The sequence below is a fragment of the Anastrepha ludens genome, chromosome 4 (assembly GCF_028408465.1).
Source record: "Anastrepha ludens isolate Willacy chromosome 4, idAnaLude1.1, whole genome shotgun sequence".
Lineage (NCBI taxonomy): Eukaryota > Metazoa > Arthropoda > Insecta > Diptera > Tephritidae > Anastrepha > Anastrepha ludens.
The window spans coordinates 37,432,556-37,445,454 of record NC_071500.1 but is presented as its reverse complement, the minus strand read 5'-3'; the positions used below and the strand labels follow the sequence as shown (position 1 = coordinate 37,445,454).

The 12,899-nt window shown below is 38.8% G+C and overlaps 1 protein-coding gene across 1 annotated transcript; it reads right to left on the bottom strand.

The window, feature by feature from the left end:
* Positions 1-5,886: 5,886 nt before the first annotated feature.
* LOC128861693 (uncharacterized) lies at positions 5,887-12,421 on the bottom strand. The gene is made up of 2 exons (XM_054099994.1): positions 12,171-12,421; positions 5,887-6,977 (listed from the first exon to the last, which is right to left on the bottom strand). The coding sequence occupies exon 2, from the start codon at positions 6,956-6,958 to the stop codon at positions 6,233-6,235; it is 726 nt and encodes a 241-aa protein (XP_053955969.1). The 5' UTR covers positions 6,959-6,977; positions 12,171-12,421; the 3' UTR covers positions 5,887-6,232.
* Between the last annotated feature and the right edge of the window lie 478 nt (positions 12,422-12,899).

Here is a 12,899-nt window from a genome sequence, read left to right as displayed (position 1 = left end):
AATGATAAAAAATTAGAAACTAAAACTAATGGTTCACCTTCGATGATATCGCAGCAATTACATTGAATAAAATTGGCTTCAAATAATGCGGAGCGAAATAACTGATAAACTAATTTTTTTTTACTTTTGACTTAGGCGACTTTAATAATTATGGGCCAAGTGTTTAGATTAAATTTCCTTCCCTTCTGATATTACTAACCAAAACTCTCATTCCCTGTGAAATTCTTTGATTCCAAAAATTAACAGCCAGCTGAAATTAAATTTTACAAAAATATGCGCGTTCACATGAAGTTCAGTCCGGACCGAATTTGCCACTTCCTTACTTGTTTTATATATGAATTAGCAAATTAGAAATTTAAAATGCGAACATACATACATACGCACTTTAATTTCAATGTATTTCTAGTGTTCATTTTGTATATGAATTCCTTCCCATTCCTGTTCTAATTCTTGACTTGCAGCCAGCACCTTTTTAAATGTATGACCAACAAATATTGCGTATTTACTTGCAATTTCCTCTTTTTTGGATAAATCCATCACAACCTAAGTTATAATAATAATTTTCACCTTTTCTTTGCTTTTCCTTTATTTCCTCTTCTTTTTTTATGTGTTGTTCTTTTATTTTCTTTTCAGAAAATCTAATTTTTTCATTCACCGTGTACACCATTTTGAAATCGTTGTATGTGTGCATGACGTTATACGCATACATACGCAATTATAGCATTCTATTCATACACGTACGTGCACACATACATATACACATATGTGTTAAATGTACTTTGAGGTATACTTCCATCATCCAATATTATCACCTAGCGAATGTGCTGATGCGCTAAGAAAAATGGGCAATAATAAAAAAGGGTATTATATTGGGTAGTCTAAAAAGTTGCACCATATACCAAAATAGCGATGAATGACTTAGGTGGGGTATCTCTTGTACATATGTAGACATTACTCGAATATATCACTTCTGGTAGTTAAAGCAATGAAATCTAGATATTTTTTGTTTTTTGTGGCGGTGAGGTAAGGTATAATATGACTTCGCACTTACAGCGACCATCGTCTGCTGCGTTGAGTGGTGTGCCACTGAAACAATCCCTCGTTTTCTCTCCTGTTGCAAGTAGACGTTATGATAAAGACTATGTACCTACCTCTTCTAATCTCCCTTCCAGGGTCGCCGGTTTTGGAGATTAATGCAATCGCTGCAACTCTAAAGTAAAATAATATACTATAATATTATACATAGTACAAAGTGGTGCAAAATTAATCATTCTGTCGGAAGATTTATAATTTCTACGAGTGGCGTAATATACAACCGTACCATCAGTGGAGCGCGTAAAAGCCAAAATGTAGATTTCTATCACTCAAAATCATTGTTTTTATTTAGTAAAAAATTATTTAAAAACAAAATTGGTTGGTTAATATGTTTGGAGCTTTTTAAAAATAATCTTATGTGAGACACAAAACTAGTATTCTCTAGTTTTTACAAGAATATATATAATATTCATCATTAGCATCATTAGCAGTACAGTGTTGTGCATACCATTGCTTCCACATGTGGATTCGCGACAATTAGTACTGGTATAACGTTATCAGCCTTAGGAGCAGTCCCCTCTAGGACAGCCAGATTACCCACTTCTTTTGTTTCACCTTTCCTTCCACTGAGATTTCCCCCGGTACCCAGTCCCTGGTTGGTGTTGATAATTTCACCGCTAGAAGGACTCAAGTGGGGAGATTGACAGTAAGAGGTCAGTGACTAATGTCTGAAGATCAGTATTCAAGTTGTACATTAATGCCCCTTATGAAAGCAATATTTTATTTATAACCAAAGTTTTATTTCCTTGAAGAATGAAACTTCAATATTAGCAGCACAAATTTCCTTACAACTCCACAAGGGTAGACACACCAGAAACTTATCTTTGAACTACAAATGTAAAAGCATAGACGAGGCGGCTGATATGTTCGCGGTTTGAGACTATAATAAATTATGGATTTACTATATAGGTATTATGTGTTTAAAGTTTAGGTGTGTTAGTGTGTACCATAAACAGTTTGCGTTTTGGCATATTTCGGACTTACAAGTTGAATTTTGAGCTTTGGTATATTAAAAGACTTGTAATAAAATTGTTTGACAAATGTGTTTAGCGTATATTTTAATACGTTTGTGCCTTCTGCTATGAGTATTATTGACCATTTTCTCTAAAAATGACAAAAAACATTCATATATTGAAGTTTTAGAGGATTAAATATTCCAAATGTTATTTCCCGTTTAATTCGTCATACATTAAAATATAAGCTTCTCATAATTTACTTTAGTGATTTACCATAAGAGTGTAGAAAACTCTTTGAAATTTGTAAGTTCGAGTCAATAAGCACCGAGCGATTTGGTAATTCCTGAAACACTCAGGATAAAAAGCCCATTGTATTTAAAACTCTGGAAAACGAAAGGGTAGACAGTCAAGGATAAAAGGAGAGACGTTTCAGAAGGAAAAAGATAAATTAAAATAGAGGTAGTTAGACCTGTGAGAATTTTCCAGATTCTTTGATAAGTCTGAAAATATCCTCCAGTGTGAGAGAGCGAATTTTACTGTTCTCACGATATGCGAACCTAACATTTGCAGTCTTGCTCTAGCAAATGTGGAACACTCACAGAGAAAATATTGATATATAATATGTACATACTTTGTATAATACTTCTATAATTGGTTTTCTTACTTTAGTTATTGAGGCGTAGTAACGCATTCCGGATGTTTGCTAGTCAACTTATAAACCAAAATTCGATATCTCAGAAAATAGCAGTCATTATCTTAGACTTTCCTATTTACTTTGTCCACTACATCGAGTTCTGCTTGAACTTCGGATTATACTGACGAATCCAGGTTGCATCATTTTGGCACAACTCTAAAAAATATTTACAAGTCTGCTATTTACAAAACAGCTAAAGGGGCGGTATGAGTGTTCTGGATACCCAATACGCAGCAATTTTTTCATGTACAAATGTTCATGCAAAATCCTTGCAGTTCAATCTTTGTTCCTTTCTGTTATCTGCCACAATTGAATTCTGTGAACACTGGGCGATCTGAGCGGAAGTCGTCTTCCTTGTTGAAATAGCCGATCCTGTAAAAACACAGAATAAAATAAAAAATAGGGTAGTGTACGACAAAGAAAAGTTAGTTGTATTTCGCAATGGTGAGCTTGTTTTTACATAAGAGGGTAAAGATTTTGGTGCATAGTGCTAAAGAAATTAATTCATATATACTGACATGTGACGATTTTAAAACAACAGTACAGCAGTTTTAAATATATTGATTCAGAGCGTCAACGGAATTCGGGTTGGTCATCACTTAAAAAGTTGTTTAAATTAGATATATAAAAAAAAAATCGGGGACGACCACCACATAAATAGCAGTCTGTTTTAGATAAGCTATATTCGGAAGGTAGGCCTGTGATTAAGATATTCCGAAAAATCATATTTATGGCCCGATGTAGTTCATACTCTTAACCTGTTTTAACTACCTAGAAGTAAGTATTTTTGTAAAGCCTAGAATCGCTGGAACTAAACGTTCTACAAAGCCGAATTTATGGTTCAAATACAGGTTACTTAATATAAATGCGAATATATCAGCAAAGATTTTTAAACCAAAAAAATCATATAAAATTGAAGCAACCAATTCTCTTAAGATCACCAAGAGTAATCAACAGAAAGTACGTCGTACCGTATCAGTAATTTGTTTTGGGGAGTATTATATCTGCCGAAATTAGTGGCTCATCGAAAACCGTATAAAAAAAGGGAAGCAAGCTTTCAGTGCCCTAAATGCTGTGTGGAATTCCATGATGACCTCACGCTGCACAAATAAAAAAAACTAAACTCCAACCAGAAGTTCGCTCTTATTTACAGTTGCGAAACCTGATTCCTAGCAACCTCTGACCTGCAGGTTTTCACCAATCGTTATCTCTGCAAAATATTGAAAATTAGCCGACACGATCTCAAACACTGACCTGTGGAAACGTTGTAACCCGACACCAGTACGCCTGGATATCCTGAAAAGGCAATGGGGCTGGCTCGGGCACGTGTTAAGAAGAGATCAAACCGACTTCACCCGCAGTGCAATGGAACCCTCAAGACAGCCGTCGTAGAGGAAGATCAGCACTGACCTGGAAGCTGACGTTTTCAAAATCAACAAAATCTGGAGCGAAATCAAGAGGTTCACACATGAAAAAGGGAAATGGATGAACCTAGTCGCGGCCCTTTGTTCCCCCGTGGAGAAGTTTCGTTGGGACAAACATTTGAATGCAATAAATTGCACATATTTGGCGTAACAAAATTCACTTAGAAGATTTCTGCATATATTAAAAAGAGATTGTAATACGAGGTGTGTTCAAAAAGTATCGCGAATTTTGAGTTTTCGCAGATTTCGTATATTCGAATTTCGAGTTTTTTGTGCCGATATGTCGGTACTCATGTCTCTCTCTCATGCGACGAGTTTGGCCATTTTGAATGTTCAGTTAATTGTTGACAGCTGCTTTGCTTGCAGCTTCAAGAGAACAACCTGCTCAAAATAGTGTATTGCGACATTTTTAAAGAAAATTAAAGTCCAAGTGACCCAAAACATTCATCTTATCTTGTGCAGGAGTGGTTAATATACCATTACGAATAGCTGAAAACACCGCCCTCCAATCGTCGGAGTTAAATCCTATTGAGCATGTGTGGCATCTTCTGGAACGGAAGATATGATCTCACCACAAAACGTCAAGGAATTCAAGGTTGAGCTTGTAAGCCTAAGTCGAAATTAATTTTTTTGTCCAGATACGTAATAAATAAATACATTTAGAATTAGAAAAGACCGTTTTATATTTTTTTATACTTTCATTAGAAGAAAAGTTATAGCACTGAGATCTTTGATTTTTCTAGTGTGCCAATACTTTTTTGACTCACTGAATTTTTACTTATATTTAGTCTTGGAGTACAAAACATTCTTACAGCATACACAGCTAACATTACTCTAAATGTGGATCAATCTTAAAAGTATATTTTCGGTACAAAACCTTATCAAAATGAAGTATCGGAATCGGCTATGTTGGCGCTTACACTCTTTATTAGATGCTTGGCCGAGGTCCTCCTACAACTTGTGGTGTGCTTTTTGACGTTGTCCTACAGTTTTCATGCTTTTTTTCGAACGCAGCTGATTTCTATGAGGAGTTTTTTTGCCTGAAATAGTCGATAAAGTTTGTCATTGCCTGCAGAGAGGCGACCGCTGTTGGAAAAAACCCTTTTCTAGATTTTCCATTTTAGTGTTTGTGGTCACAGACTTCGAACTTGAGCACTACCTAATGACAGTCACGCGCCATTTGGTTACAGCGACCGCAGTTCCCTATCACTTCCTTAATATTCTATGTATGTACATTCTGTTTTTAGTACTCCGTTTTAACAAATTTGCTGCCAAACATTTTGAACTACCCAATATGTGATTGCATTGAAAAGCTAGTTACGTGAGATTTTCTACGGCTTACTTATTTTTACACTCCTTTCTTATACTTATTTATATAAATGCGTGCTGGTAGGTAGTAAGTAAGTTTGGCGAATGTCACGCAGCATGAAAAATTATGTTTAAGTATAAACCTTAGCACACACTTTATGTGCACAAAACTGTGAAGACACATCGATATGTGAATGAGTTAGGGGATAATTTTTATATATGCAGTTCAAATTAAGGCTCAGTAAGTAAAAATCCATGTAGCAAAAGTGATTGAATTCCCAAGCTACACAACGAGAAATTTATTTAATTTATTTAAGTCTGAAAAATCTCAAGCGTTTTTGAGATGAGAACTTATTTTTCGTGGGACATGCGCGAATATAATTGCCTGTTAAAAACAAATGCGAGCGCGTTCGGTGGTAACTTCACAAGTGATTTATTTATTTCTAAATTCGAGTTTTTATAGTGTCTTAGCCTAACGGATTGAGTTCAAATTTATGTAATTACAGTAAATATGTATTGCTCTGTTACGTTTATGTAATATAGGTGTTTATACATATATAGTGATATTTTTAAATTCATATACGAAAATTGAACAGTATTTTAGAAAACAGTAAGCTTAATATTGAAACGTTATGAGAAATTATGGAATTTAACAAATTATTATAATAATGATTAAAATTAAATTAAATATATAAAATTAAATTAAAAATTAAAATTCTAAGCCATTTGGCGTAACACCGGCCACCTTGAAAGGCTCATGGTCCTTCAACGTCTGATGGCAGTACGGCGAGCTTGTGAACGGGGCGTTTAATTACGCCCGCTTTGGTTGCCACGTCTGCTACGCGGACTTTGCCGTCTTGCCCTGTTACGATTGCGGCGACGCGGCCGAGCACCCATTGCTGCGGTGGTGTGTTGTCTTCCTGAACCAGGACGAGGCCGTTCAGCTCGAGGTTGCGTTTCGGATGCAACCACTTGTTCCTCTGTTGAAGACCCAACAGGTAGTTCCTGGACCACAGTCGCCAAAACTGTTGCTTGAGACAACAGACAAGTTGCCATCTGTCGCAGCAACGCATTGGGTCCATCGATACTTGGGCTGGTGGCAGCGCTCGAAGGGGGCACCCAACTAATAGGTGCGCTGGTGTTAGGGCCTCTCCATCGTTCGGGTCCTGACTCAGTGGTACCAGGGGTCGCGAGTTGAGTACGGCCTCGACCTCGACGAGCAGCGTCTGTAGTTCTTCGGCGGTGAGCAGCGCGTTGCCGATTGCGCGCACGAGAAGGTGTTTGGCGGACTTCACTGCCGCCTCCCATAACCCGCCGAAGTGCGGTGCCCTGGGTGGTATAAAGGCGAAGGTGAATCCTTCGTCCGTTGCGTATTTCTGTACTTCCGGTTGTTGGGCCTCGAAAGCATCCCTCAGCTCGCGAAGCTTGCGATCGGCGCCGACGAAGTTGGTGGCGTTGTCGCTGTATATTTTCCGCGGCATTCCTCGGCGTCCAATGAACCTTTTTAGGGCGAAAATAAAACAATTAGAAGACAAGTCTGTTACTAGTTCTAAATGTACTGCCTTTGAAGTGAAACAAACGAACACTGCGATATATGTTTTTACTGGGGGTCTACCACGTATTTTCAATGTAGTATATACGGGACCACAAAAATCTACTCCACATATTAGAAAGGGTCGTAGTGCACGAAGCCTATCGGCAGGCAAATTTCCCATTATTTGGGATTGCAGCTTCGGCTTATAATGAAAGCAGTGTGTGCAGTTTCGAACGGTACGACTACAAGCTTCTCGAGCATTGACCAGCCAAATGCGGTCTCGGAGAAGCGCTACCAATGCCTTTGCTCCAGCATGGTGATTTCGAAAATGTAGGTACCGTAAGTATGTGGTAACGAAGTGCGAGTTCTTGCTTAAGAGCAGTGGGAACTTGGCATCATATGGGAGAGGCGCATTTAATAGGCGGCCTCCTACTCGGAGTAAATTAAACGACAGCGACAATTCCGAGTAGTTGTGCAAAAATGGATTAAGTTTTTGCAAACTTGAGGGTAGGGTGGTACCTTTGGTGAGTTTCATAATTTCTTCACCATATTCAACATGTTGAACCACCTGAATGACTTTGAGGAAACTTAATTTAATATCCTCAGCCGTCAGCATTTGTGTGAATGTCGCAGATGGGTTTCTAATGCGTTTTATCCATCTTAATATGTAAGCGACAATACGAAGCAGTTTTTGATGAGAAGATACTCTTTTGGTGAGTTCCATAATTGGATGCGATTCATTTGCTTGAACAACTAAAACTGTTGCGTTCCGTTTCTTCTCTAATGCTTCGTCTCCTGGAGAGAGCTGGAAGTGGGTGTTTGTTGGCCATAACGCAGGGTCTTCTAGGAGGAACTGTGGACCGCTAAACCAGATAGAATTATTCAATTCGTCCACGTTACAAACCCGAGACACTTGATCCGCGGGATTTTGCTTAGTTGGCACATGTCGCCAAGTAGCTTTATCCGTCAACTCTTGGATTTCGGACACTCTGTTTGCAACAAAGGTCTGTAGTACAGATGGATGCGTTTTGATCCAATGCAAAACAATTTCGGAGTCTGTCCAGAAGTTTATATTTTCAATTGGCCGACTCAACATTGGCGCTATTCGTGACCATAATTTGGCCAGCAAGTGGGCTGCCGAGAGCTCTAGACGCGGAAGAGATTTAGTCTTCAGCGGAGCCATTCTAGACTTTGCAATAAGCAGCGTACATTTCGTTCCACCAGCCGAATGGCTACGTATGTATATACAGCAGCCATACGCTCATATTGAGGCGTCGGCAAAGTCATGAATTTGGCAGCTTGCACTCGACTCGGTGTGTACAAACCGAGGAATGCTTATTGATGGTAGCTGCAGTAGATTGGCTTTGAAATTTTCCCAGCTGGTCTCGAGGTGCAATGGAATCGACTCATCCCAATCTAGTTTTTGCAGCCAAAGCTCTTGCAATAAGATTTTTGCTTTGGTAACTAGTGGGGCAAGTAAACCAAGAGGATCGAAAAGACGAGCCGAAACTGATAATATGTTTCGCTTAGTGGCTCGTAAACTGGTAAAGTTGTCATTTAAGACAAACCGAAACAAATCTTCCTTCGGCAACCAATGGATTCCAAGTGTTTTTGTGGAGTCTGTGTGATTGAATTTTAAGGCCTTCTCAGAACTCTCACAATCGAAAAATGATGGGTGATTTGAAAACCACTTAGATAAATTGAATCCTGCCGAGTTTAATATTTTAACTACCTCACTTCTAATAAGATCTAGAGATTCGAAATTATCGGATCCTGTAAGCAGGTCGTCTACATAAAAATCTCCTTTCATTGCCTTTGAGCCGAGTGGATACATATGTGTATTGGCATCGCTGAGCATTTGTAAACACCGTGTAGCGAGAAATGGAGCAGGCGCAGTGCCGTATGTTACGGTGTTAAGTCGAAAGATTTGCAGTGGCTCAGATGGATGCCGTCTCCCCACTACAAGCTGAAAGTTTTTGTCTTCTTCGTGCATGAGAATTTGGCGGTACATTTTAGTAATGTCCGCCGTAAATGCATATTTATGCAAACGAAAACGAAGAAGTGTTGAATACAGCTCTTCTTGAATGGTCGGCCCAACCATCAAGATTTCATTCAACGCAATTTGAGAAGAGGTACGACTTGATGCGTCGAAAACAACACGTAATTTAGTCGTCGTACTTTCAGGCCGAAGAACGCATTGATGCGGAATGAAGTAGTGTGGCTCACTCGGGATCTTATTATTTGTTGGGCTCATGTGACCCAATTCGATGTATTCATTCATGAAGTCCAGATACATTTGACGAAGTTCTGGATCTTTCAAGGTCTTTCTCTCCAGGGCCTGAAACCGCCGAGACGCGGTTTCATAGGAATTACCGAGTAACTTACGGTCATCTTTGAAAGGCAGTCTTACTTGAAGCCTTCCTGAAGGCAAAACTTTAGTAGTTTTTACGAAAAATTTTTCACACTCTATTTGTTCAGGTGTGAATTTTGTCGAACTAGCCCCTGAAGGTATTTCTTCCATCGCCCAGAACCTTTGGACAATGGAATCTATATTTGCTAGATCTTGTTCAGTATGGCATAATGTGCTACTGACTGTGGGAGGAGGACGTTGGTTGGAGGCGTATTTGCCAGACACAACCCAGCCTAAAAGTGTCTTTTGCAATGTTGGGTGATTGGGGCTGGCCTTGATCTGGCCTACAGCTAAAAGCTCGAAAAATGTTTCAGCACCTAACAAAAGATCTACCTTTTGAGCCTTATAAAATTCTGGGTCCGCTAAGCTAATGTTTTTAGAAATTTTCCAGCCATTAATATTTACGTTACGATCTGGATGGCTGGCTGAAATGGATCGCATTATCCAAAACTGTGCCGAAAACTCATAATTATTGACCCGCGATTTTACAAATGTATTTAATTTCGTCCTTACTTTTTTGGTTGCATTTCCGATGCCGATAATATTTAAGGTCGTACTTTCGCGACGAATTCGTAATTTCTGCGCCAAATCCTCTGTCATGAAATTCACCTGAGATCCAGAATCCAGCAAGGCTCGTGCAGCAAGGTACTCTCCGGAGCTACCTTTTACGTTGACTACGGCTGTAGCCAACATAACCCGATCTGGCGTACTCGTCGTGTGCATGGCATGCGAGGTCGAAAGTTGTGGTGCAGTTGCAAAGGATACAGGGTACTGGTGCAGCAACGTGTGATGCGAACGGTTGCAAACACGACACCGATCCGCCTTGCACTTTGAAACTGAGTGCCCCTTTCGCAAACAATTTATGCATAAGGGGACTGATTTAGCAAACTCAAATCGCTGCTGAGCAGAGAGAGTTTTAAAAGTAGGACACGCGGGTATACTATGATCATTTGATTTACAGTGCGGACACACCGGCTGTTTTATATTTGAAGTCACTAAGGCAGCTTTCGTCCTTCCCGCATGAAGGTGGGGTTTCTGAATGCTGTGACTGCTTGACGGCTTGAGCCTCGACGTTGAGGCTTCATCGGCAGATAAATGTTGGTAGCGTTTATTTAATGCTGCCTCACACTCACGCCATAATGGCAGCTTATCATAATCCAACTGTTCCTCCCACTTTGACCGAGTAACGGTGTCAACTTTTGACATTACCAGATGAATTATGATAGCGTTTGTGATGTTTTTCTCGTCACCTAACGACAGCAACGAGTCGTAAACAGCCGACACTGTATCAATCATTGTGCGCAATGAAAGCGCAGATGGCTTTGGGATAGTTGGCAGTTCAAAAAGTTTGGAAATTGTGTCGAAAAATATTAAGCATTTATTGTCATAAACTTTTTTGAGACTAGCCAACGCCTTCGAATAATTTTCGTCCGACATTTGGAAGGCCTTTACCGTTCCCAAAGCTTCACCAGACAGACAGTTAACCAAGTGATTAAATTTCTCAATGTCTGGGATTGTAGGATCGTTGTGCACCAAACTCTCGAACAGACTCATAAAATTTTTAAATTCTGAATATTTGCGTCCGACATTTGGAAGGCCTTTACCGTTCCCAAAGCTTCACCAGACAGACAGTTAACCAAGTGATTAAATTTCTCAATGTCTGGGATTGTAGGATCGTTGTGCACCAAACTCTCGAACAGACTCATAAAATTTTTAAATTCTGAATATTCCCCTTTAAATTTCGGTAGCGACATTTTCGGTAGTCGCGAGCTGTGAGGTGCAACAAAGGATGTTTCGGCTATTGACGATTTATTTCTCGCCAGAATAGATTTTATAACGGACTTAGTTTCCACTATTAGGTCCTCTAACTCCCCACGGGCTATGTCTTCCTCGTCGATTTCTTCAATTTTCGACTGGCACTTCATAAGCTTATCGCTATGAGAGTTGAAAATGTCCAGTCGACACTCCAATTCAATTGGATCTAACGACATTGTTTTATCGAGGAGACCCGTTTTTATGCGCACTATACTATTTTTCGCAACAGTTCGCTGGCGCTTTAGTGATTTCAATTCCATAATCTCCTTACTTGGAGAGAGACTTGGAACTGCTGTCTTTGGCTTGCTCATTTTGAGTTAAATTATTTAAACTCCCGAAAAATTTGCTCAATGTCCACAGAAACGAAAAAATATCTGTGAGAGTTTGTGGCTGAAAAAACGAAAACGAAAAGATGGCTGAATAGCCTGCACAAATCTCAATCAGAAAAACGAAAAATAGCTGTTGGACAAGGCTGTGGTCAGGCCACGAAAGGATGAGCAAGCACAGTAGCACAACACTACGAAAATTGTTCAACAGATTTGCGAAAAATCGATTTTTGTTTAAATTATTTCCTTGTAAATAATCCGTATTTACGAAAAATTTATTTAACTTTATAATAATTTTAATTTAATTGAACTTATTTTTCGAAAAAAAGGTCTTCAATCTCTTTAATTTTGTTTTTTTTTAATTTATTGACGATTTCGCATTTAAGGTCACACCCTTTATTATCAAATCCCAACGTACCCTTGTTTCACTTTCGCGGAGTTTTATATACGTATATTTGTATAGATAATTGTACATATGGTACATGTACACATATGGGAGTGTGTACATATATGTATGTATATATATGCAAGAAAGTGAAAAGGGGATGCAAAAAATTGAGAGTGTTTATCAACAACAACCACAACTTTCAATTTATTGCACTTGTTACCTGTATAGGCTTATTGCAAGCCTTGACTTTCCTTTTGCAAAGGATGCAGGTGCAGATCATTCCTGGCGGCGACAGAACCAGCGGTAGGGATTGCAGCGACAGCGGGCGATGACGGCAGCAGCAGTGACCAGAGTAGCAGCGACGGTTACAGTGATGAGAGCAGCGGCGAGTATGGCAGTAACTGCGAGAACTGTGACAGCGGACAGTGATATATACACGAGGGCGACGAACTGCAAATGAGCAGCGGTGAATTGCACTGTTTTTTTTTTTTTTAATTTGCCTTATTTTTGGCCGAGAACATTTACATATCACTGTGACCGTTTATATAAGTACCGCACTGGGTATTGTAGTTTATTCTTTTTTATTTATTATATATTTTTTTTTTTTTAACTTGTTTGGCTATAAATATTTTATTTTATTTATATGTTAAGCAATTTTTTTTTTTTTTTAAATAATCTTAACGTTTTTTTGTTTTTTTTTTGATAGATGTATTAGTTTTTCTTTTTTTTTTTTTTTTTTTTTGGTTTTTGGGGGCTCACTGTCACTGTGCACTTTTTTGTATATGCATATACATATGTATGTACATATATTAGTTTTGCTGTCTGTGAACGGACCGCGCAGGCAATATTCGTTTAGTTATTTATTCGGCTGGTTATTTTAAATGTTAGTTATTAAAAATTTGCGTGCACAAATTGCCAACTTTTGGTCTTTTATTACTATCACTTTTTA